This window comes from Myotis davidii, unplaced genomic scaffold, assembly GCF_000327345.1.
Source record: "Myotis davidii unplaced genomic scaffold, ASM32734v1 scaffold1558, whole genome shotgun sequence".
Classification (NCBI taxonomy): domain Eukaryota; kingdom Metazoa; phylum Chordata; class Mammalia; order Chiroptera; family Vespertilionidae; genus Myotis; species Myotis davidii.
In genome coordinates this window covers 119649-127942 of record NW_006288873.1, presented here as the reverse complement: position 1 = coordinate 127942, position 8294 = coordinate 119649, and the positions used below count along the sequence as shown (strand labels likewise).

The window sequence follows — 8294 nt, the reverse complement described above, 5'->3', positions numbered from 1 at the left end:
ACACCCCGGCCCCCCGGCGAGACCCGCGATGAAATCCCTCCCACTTTTACCGGGACGCGCCCCCTCGGCAAAACTCCTTACAGCCCGGGGTTGGCCACTCTTCACACTAAACACGGGCAGGTGGTCTGCAAAAAGTTAAACACGGAGTGACCATGACCCAGCAACCCCGGTCCTAGGTGGGATCCGCAAGAGAAAGGAAAGCAGACGTTGGAACAAATGCCCGGACGTGCGCAGCCACAGCCGCACCGCTAACACCGCCGAAGTGGAAACAGCCCAGTGTCCATCCAAGGACCAGAGGGTGAACACAATGTGTCCATTCACCGGAAGGAGTGTTGCTCAGCCATAAGGAGGAATGGACGCTGGCACACCCCACGGAGCGGGTGGCCCTCGAAAACATCAGGCTGAGGGGCAGAAGCCAGACACAAAGGCCTCCCCAGGGCCCAGGGGCCACGCTGCCACACCAGTGGGTCTGGAAGGCGGGGCCCTCAGCTCTCCTGGAATCTGCCTGGCGAGCTCTGAGGCTCGATCAGAACCCATGCCCTTTGCTTCTTTTGGATCCTCCCTTTTGGAAGAGGAATGTCTGTCCGATGCCTGTGCCAGCTCGTGTCTGAGTCACTGCTGGAGAAGCAGCTCACCTTAACCTCACCCGGCTCTCACTTAGATGACATTTAAATGAGACTTTGGACTTGATGCTGAAATGGCTTCAGGCTTTGGGGGCTATTGGGATGGAGTGAAATGCATTTTGCGTGGGAGAAGGACATGAATTTGCGGGATGGACCAGAGGGTGGATTGCTATGGGCTGAATCGTGTCCCCTCAAAATTCATATGCTGAAGCCCTAACTCTCAACGGGACTGTATTTGGAGAAAGGGCCTTTAAAGAGGTGATTAAGGTTAAATGAGGTCATGAGGTCATAATACTATAGGACTGTGTCCTTTTAAGAGGAGGAAGAGCCCTGGCCGGGTGGCTCAGTTGTTTGGAGTGTCGTCCCGTACACCAGATGGTTGCAGGTTCGATCCTCGGTCAGGATGTGTGTGAGAGGCAACCAATCGATGTTTCTCTCTCACATAGATGGCTGTTTTTCTCTCTCTCTCCCTTCCTCTCTCTCTAAAAATCAATAAAAAATCATATCTTCAGGTAAGATTTAAAATATAAAAGAAGAGGAAGAGACACCAGGAATACATGTGCACAGGGGAAAGCCATGTGAGGACACAGTGAGAAAGTGGCTGCCTGCAAGTCAAGGAGAGAGGCCTCACCAGGACCCAGTCCTGCCAGCACCTGATCTTGGATTTGCGGCCTCCAGAACTGTGAGAAAATAAACTTCTGTTTGTTGAAGCCACTCAGCTGTGCAAACGTCCTTCTTTCTTTTTAAGGTTGAATAGTAAATAAATGAATAATATATAAATATATGAATAATACAATGAGCCCTGGATGGTTTGGCTCAGCGCATAGAGCATCGGCCTGTGGACTAAAGGGTCCAGGTTCGATTCCATTCAAGGGCATGTACCTCAGTTGCCGGCTTGATTCCTGGCCCTGGTCAGGGCTTGTGAGGGAGGCAACCAATCAAGTGTCTCTGTCACTCTGATGGTTCCCTCTGTCTCTCCCCTCCCCTGCACTCTCGCTAAAAAATCAATGGGAAAATATCCTTAGGTGAGGATTAACAACAACAAAATAATGATACAATGAAAAGCAACTCCACTATATGAATAGACCACATTTGGTTTATCCATAAGCCTGTTAACAGACATCTGACTTCTTTCCACTTTCTGGCTATTGTGAAGAGGGCTGTTATGCACATCTGGGTGCACGTTTTTGCGTGGATGTTTTTGTTTCTCTTGGATCTATACCTAGGAGTGGATTTGCTGGATCATTTGGTAACTAACTCTGAGTAACTGTTTGAGGAGCTGCCAGACTGCTGTTCCCAATGGCTGTACCCTCAGAACTGCTTCCTTTCAGCTCAGTTCTCACTGCCCCTTCTCTGCTGCCCTCCGCCACATCCAGGGCCCTTCCCGAGTGCCCCACCTGGTGTCTTCACAGACATCTACACATGGGCGCGACCCAGGTAGGATTTTCCTCCACCCACTTCCTGCCAGACTGTCAGGGGTCAGAGGCCAGAGGTGAGGAGCCAGCTCTGACAACCTTTGGTGTCCCTGGGACCTGGCACCAGACCCAGGGGATGTCTGTCCTCTGTGGGCACGCCTGCCTGACATGCCCTGAGCTGGACTCCAGCCTGGCCTGGTTTTGATTAATCCCCCAACAGAAGAACAAACTCCCTGGCCTGGGGTAAGTCTTTTAAGTTAGGGTCCTAATAACACTGTTTCCACCACTGTCAGCCCTCGGAAGACCCCAGGGCTCCACATGGGCCGTGTGTGTCAGACCCTAACCCCCCCACCCCCGGCGCTCTGACGAACGCTTTCTCAAACAATCAATAAAAATTAAAACACAGACACACGTTCTAGGAAACTTTAGAGCGGCCGAAAGGGTGTGTCTTCACAGAGATCCCTTTCTATAAGGAAGCTACTGGTCCTCTTATGTTTAGGGGGCGGGGCTTCCGGGTGGCTGGTGTGGAGGGAGAGGGGGTACCCCAGCCCAGCTGGGCACTGACCTGGATTTCCCGGGCATGGTAGAGGATAACCAGACCCAGCAGGATGACTGTGGAGAGGCTGATGAGGCATTTGAGTGCAAATGAGTACAGGGACTCCTGGGCAGAGAGAGAGCAGAGAGCAGGACGATGCTGAGGGGGCGGGGCAGCCCTCTGACCCTCATACCTGGGCACTTCACCCGGAAGGTGACACTCCTGCCCTTACTCTTAGGCCTGGGCTTAGAGTAAGATGGGTCAGTGCTTTACAGTTTGTAAGGCCTGGCTTCATGTGGGTATAGGACTTCCGAATGTGTAAGGCCTGGCCTCCTGTAGGCTCAATACGTCACGGGTTATGAGGCCTAGCCTCATACGGACATAGCACTTCAGAGTTTATCAGGCCTGTTCTCGCACAGGCACAGCATGTCACAGTTTACAGGCAGACAGCCTGATCTCTCTCTGTCCTCACACACCCGCAGGCAGCACTAAGGGGCCCACAGCCAGGCTCATAAACTGGCCCCAACTGCTGGGGGGCGGGGGGACGCTCTTTCCCTGCTCTCTACCCAGGCCTTGTCTGGAGCTCCCCCAGCCCAGGTGTACCCTGGGGGACATCCCCTACCCCACCTTGAGCCAGGGTATGGCCCTTGGTGCAAGCGGGGGAATGGACGGGAGCCTCCGCCCCCATCTGCGGTCTCCCTGCCACCCAGGAAGTGGGCACAGCAGGATCCCCAGGATCCCCCCATCTCCCATCTCCAGGGTTCCCTGTATCCCCCATCCTCCTCTCCTGGGGCCGATGTGCCCTGATTCCATTCCCCAGGGATGACAGGGAGCCAGGTGTGCCAGGCAGGGCCTCTGTGGGGTGCTGGGTAGGGTTTCCCTGAGGTGCCAGGGGCAAGGGCCATGCCTACCTTCGTGTAGACCCCCCAGGACAGCTCCGTTTCTGTCACCATGACAACGATGCCAAACATGCCAAAGATGAGGGCGTAGTCACTAAGGCGCTTCCGCTTCTCGAAGAGCACCCGCCGGTGGCCCAGGCGGTGGCCCACGTTGGGGGGCCTCTTGGAGCCCCTCTGCCCAACCACCTCATCCTCCTCATCGTCTTCCTCCTCCTCCTGGTCCTGGGGATGCCCTCGGGGGCTGCCGGGTGAGAGCCCGCCCAGCTCGTTCTTGGCCACCACGACTTGGAGGCCTGAACTATGTGGGGGCTGCAGGGGGCAGCTGGCCTCGGCGTCCGGAGGGTCTCGGGTCAGGGCCCCCAGTCCGCCTCCCAGCGGCCGCCCCCCACAACCATTGTGGCTGTGGTTGTTCATGACTATGTGGGTGCCGGGCTTGGACTCACTGCAGGCTGCCTGGGGCCCGGCATGGCTCAGCAGCTGGGCTCCCACGCGGACCTGCAGGGGCATGAGGGACATGGTCATGCCAGCTGATCAGAGGGCCGGGACCACTGCTGCCACTCCACTCTGAGACCTGGGAGGCCATGAACTCAGAGCAGCTGACACATGGGTTTGCCTTTCTGGAAACATCCAAGTCAACCTATTTCCCTCCCCTGCTAGAACCCTCAAACCCGCTCGTGGCTCCCCAGTGTCATTGCGTAAAAACCAAACTCCCCATCGTGGCCAGGAGGCCCTCTGGGGTCCGAGTTCCACATCACTCACCCTTCTCAGTCTCCCCAGAATCACTCTCTTCCAGAAACACTGGCCTCCCTCTCACCTATCCCAACCAGCTTGGCCCTGCCTCAGGCCTTTACATGTGCTGTGCCCTCCGCCTGGAAAACCCTCTATCTGACCTTTGCCCACTGACTTTCTGGGTCTCCAAGTACCTCGACAATGCCTAGCACACAGCCAATTCCCAGGAAACACTTCTGTATGCCCTGGGGTTGAGCTGGCAGTTTTCCTGGGAGGAGCAGCGGTCATGCAGGGGCACAGTCGGGAGGTGATTCCAACCGGGGCTAGTCCCACTGACCTTCAGGCTCTTGGACAATTTAACGTCACTTTGCTGAGTCCCCAGTTCCTCCCCTCAAGCTGTTCCAAGGCCTTAACACATGTGGGCAGGTACAGGATATGGTAGGGTAACATTCGGGACTGAGGCTGGGGCTAGATAGAGACCCCCAGCTCCCTCCTGCCTGGGTGGAGGGAGGTCAGTGGTCTCCAAACAAATTCCAGGACCAACATGGCGACCTGGGACTTAACTCGAAGACCCCAGAATTGAATCTATAGGGCCTGTGGGACATGCTCAGCCTGGCCCTGTGACCCTGGGCCAGCCTCAGTTTCCCCGCCAGGCTGAGGACAGTTGATTGTCCAACATCCTCAGATTCGGCTGCGGCATAGGGCAGTATTGTGGGTGTCATGTGCAACAGCAGGGACCTCGACGATCCTGTCTGCTGGGTTCTGACTTGGCAGACCCACCCCAGCCGACTCTCTAAACCTTGCACGCTCCCTGCTGCCACCCCGTCAATGTTTCTTAACCATCTGCACAGTTTATATGGGCTGGTCTCCTGCAGGCCCAGCGCTTCACAGTGTATAAGGCTGTTCCCTACCCCGGACATTCCCCACCCCTGGTCTATTACATACTAGTCTCTGTATTTCACACAAATTTTCTCTTAAATCTTCGAAATATCCCCAAGAAGGGGGTCCTGGGATTTGGCCAGTTTTATAGATGGGGAAACTGAGGCACTATGCTGTGATGGGACTATCTCCCTAAGGGCAGATTCTGGACCACGCTGCCTGGTTGAAATTCTCCCAACAAGCCTGGCAGCCGTGTGCCAAGTGTGGTCCCCTTTGAAAAGGCTAAGCCAGCATGCACTGGGGGACTGCGAGAGGGACTGTGGGCACAGACAGGACATCTCCCGGGCCCTGAAACCATGCTCCGGGGGTGACAGGTGCAGAAACTGTCATGTCAGGACACGCCAAGATAAGCTATGCTGCTGGGCAGGGCACAGGCGACCTTCGCCAGAGCCCAAGCATCACAGGACCACTGTGTCCTTGTCCGGTGCCCCCAGACTGGGTATGTCCTGCTCACTGTGTGTCCCCAGATGCTGGTACCAGCACACAGAAGTGCAAGAAACATTCCTTCCACGGTGAGTGACCTCATGGGTCTTAGAACATGTTCCTCCCTCACCACTGCCACCCATCACATCAACCGGGCTGTGGCCACCTGTGGCCGGACACGCCGCAATTTATAAGGCCTGGCCTCTCACGTGGCCCGATATATCACCGTTTATAAGCCGGGCCTTCTGCAAGCTTTGCACTTCATAGTTCATAAGGCTGACCTTGGCCCTGATCTCTCTGTGTGTGTCTCACAAACACTGGGGTGCTACGCTCCTCCTGCCTGCCACCCTAGGGGTTTTTGGCTGCCAGGCGGGTCTGGGAGCTTGTCAGCACAGCAGCCCAGACCCTGCCCTTGCCTAGGAGAATAGGAAACCCCAGGCATCCCTCTCACCATCCTTCCTGAAAGTGCAAATCCTTGCTGGGGGTTCTGGGGGCACAGGCAGGAGAGGTGGGTGGCCTGGCAGACAGGACCAGGAGGGGGTGGGGGCCCACAGACGACCTTCGGAAATGCACCAATGAAGATGCAATTTGGGGATGTGACTCAGCCACCCAATACACAGGCCAAATCCAGCCGTTAGTCGGCCATGCTGCTCGTGGCCTGACAGCTGAGTCCTAAGGTGCCCCAGGCAGCGTGAGAGTGGGGGAATGGGCTTCCATGCGAGCAGAGGGTGGAGGCATCCCATCATGTTAACATGTCCCTGGTGCCTACTGCGGGCTGAGCCCTTTATCAGAATGATCACATTTAATCTCCATCGCCACTCAGCAAGGCAGGTGGTATCCCTGACCCCATTTTATAGACAGGAGACAAGGCTCAGAGAGTTTCAGTACCTTGCCCAAGGTCACACAGCCAGGAAGGGCAGGAACTAAGTCAGTGCCAACTGGGGGGAGGGAGGGTGGTGGGTGGCAAGATCTGCCTGACTCCCTCTTGATGAGCTACCATCTGGAGAGGGAGCCAGCCCGGCCCTATCCTTGAGGGCTCCCAAAGCTCAGGGTACAGGCTTGATGGGTGCCCGTGCCCTACCGTGACCTCCGAGAAAACAGAACGACAAAGTGGTTTGCCTGAGCACCCACAGGAGGAGAGCAGTCCTTTTCTAAAGGCTGCGTGGGATCAGAGGGACCTGGGGACAAGAGGCCCCTCCCCTTCCCAGGTGGACCTCCCCCGCCCCCACTGCAACCTGGACCTAAAGCTGGGGTCCCTAGGACCCCCAGGGATTCCCAAAGACCCACAAGCGCCTCTGAGACCCTGGGCAAGGTTGGGTAATCCATTAAAGGCTGTGTTGTTTTTTTAGTGAAGTCTCTCAAGTTCTCCAAGGAGCGCCCCTAAATGGTGAGGAACACCCTATGGGTTGCATTTGGTTTTGACGGATCCTGGAATGGCCCAAACTGTCAGATGCGTCTGGAGCTTGAGCCCTCCATTCGCTGAAGGCCAGGGTCGGAGGGTGAGCAGAGCTCCCTTCCACGCCATCCCAGAAGACACTGTGGGAAGCTTGTGAGCCAGTGGGACAGGGGGCCCTCAGGAGGGCTTTTGAGGGACTGAAGAGGGCGGGCAGGCAGCCGGAAAAGGAAGATAAAGAAACCCAACAGACCCAAAGGCACTCCAGCGAGCCTTTTTACAGATGACAGGCTGGTTGCAGTAGCTGCCGAGGGACCCCCAGCACCCCAGCCGGGGCGAAGTCACCTCCTCAGCTGCCTCTTCGGTGAAGCCGCATTTTGGTGTCCACCCATCGGAGTGGGTGGCCAGATCTCATGTGGAAACTCTTAGCACATGGCCATGGATACACCTGCCACAGTGCTGCTCAGCACCAAGCTCGGTCCTTCACAGATGGACCCAGAGAAGGTGCCCCCGGACCCCTCGGTTCCCAAGGCAGAGCCCCCTGTGAGGCAAAATGCCCACCACACTGTTTCCAGAACCCACGGCCAGAGCAGCATATGGTGGAACCTCTTGGGATGTGTGGACAAGTCATGGGTTGTATGTCCCTGTGGAGGGTGGGGACGGACCCCGGGACCCCTCCTCCCATCCCAGCACCCTGGGGCCCTAACTCTGTAGGGTGGACAGGATTCACTCGCCCTTCCTCCCCATGCACTGCCCAGCACCGGTGCAGTGAGGTGCTGGCTGGCTGCCTGGTCCCTCAGGCATTCCCCCCATCACCACCATCAGGGACCTGCCAGCAGCCAGCAGGGTGCAATTAGCCTGCCCTGCCCTCCCCAGGCTGCCTCCACCAGCGCCCTCCACACTGCTCCATCTCCATCAGCGCTCACATCTATGGGCCACCCTCCAGGAGAGCGGGCAGTGCCCTGTGTGGGGTGCCCCAACCCCTGTCCAAGGTGAGCTGGGCTTGCTGACCCCTGCCTGCTGGATCCAGGGGCCAGCAGCGAGGGTCTCCTGGCTCCCATTCCCAAGTCAGTCTCGGGTCACTGCCTCCAGCCTGAGAACACCCCCCACCGTACCTATGGAGTTCGGAGACTCACCCCCCAAAGAGAACCCAGCACCCGCCCCAGCCGGGATGGGGGTCCGAGACTCGTCGTTCAACCTGGCAGTGCACAGACACACATGCCCTTCCCCGTGTCCCCAGCCCCAAACCGCGTCGCCCTCCCGGACGTGCCTCCCTTCCCGGCAGCCCTGCCCACCCTACCCCATACCTGCGGGGCTCGGCTCAGGCGGGCGGACGAG

At 57.2% G+C, this 8294-nt stretch overlaps 1 protein-coding gene across 1 annotated transcript in view; it reads right to left on the bottom strand.

Annotated features, from left to right (window-relative positions):
• Positions 1-8288, bottom strand: part of KCNN1 (potassium calcium-activated channel subfamily N member 1) — a 22571-nt gene extending 14283 nt beyond the window's left edge. Inside the window, exons 1-3 of the mRNA XM_015562211.1 lie at positions 8264-8288; positions 3485-3967; positions 2520-2699 (exon numbers count right to left, since the gene is read on the bottom strand). Coding sequence (XP_015417697.1) covers positions 2520-2699; positions 3485-3886 — 582 coding nt within the window. The 5' untranslated portion in view covers positions 3887-3967; positions 8264-8288. The remainder of the gene's footprint in view (positions 1-2519; positions 2700-3484; positions 3968-8263) is intronic.
• Between the last annotated feature and the right edge of the window lie 6 nt (positions 8289-8294).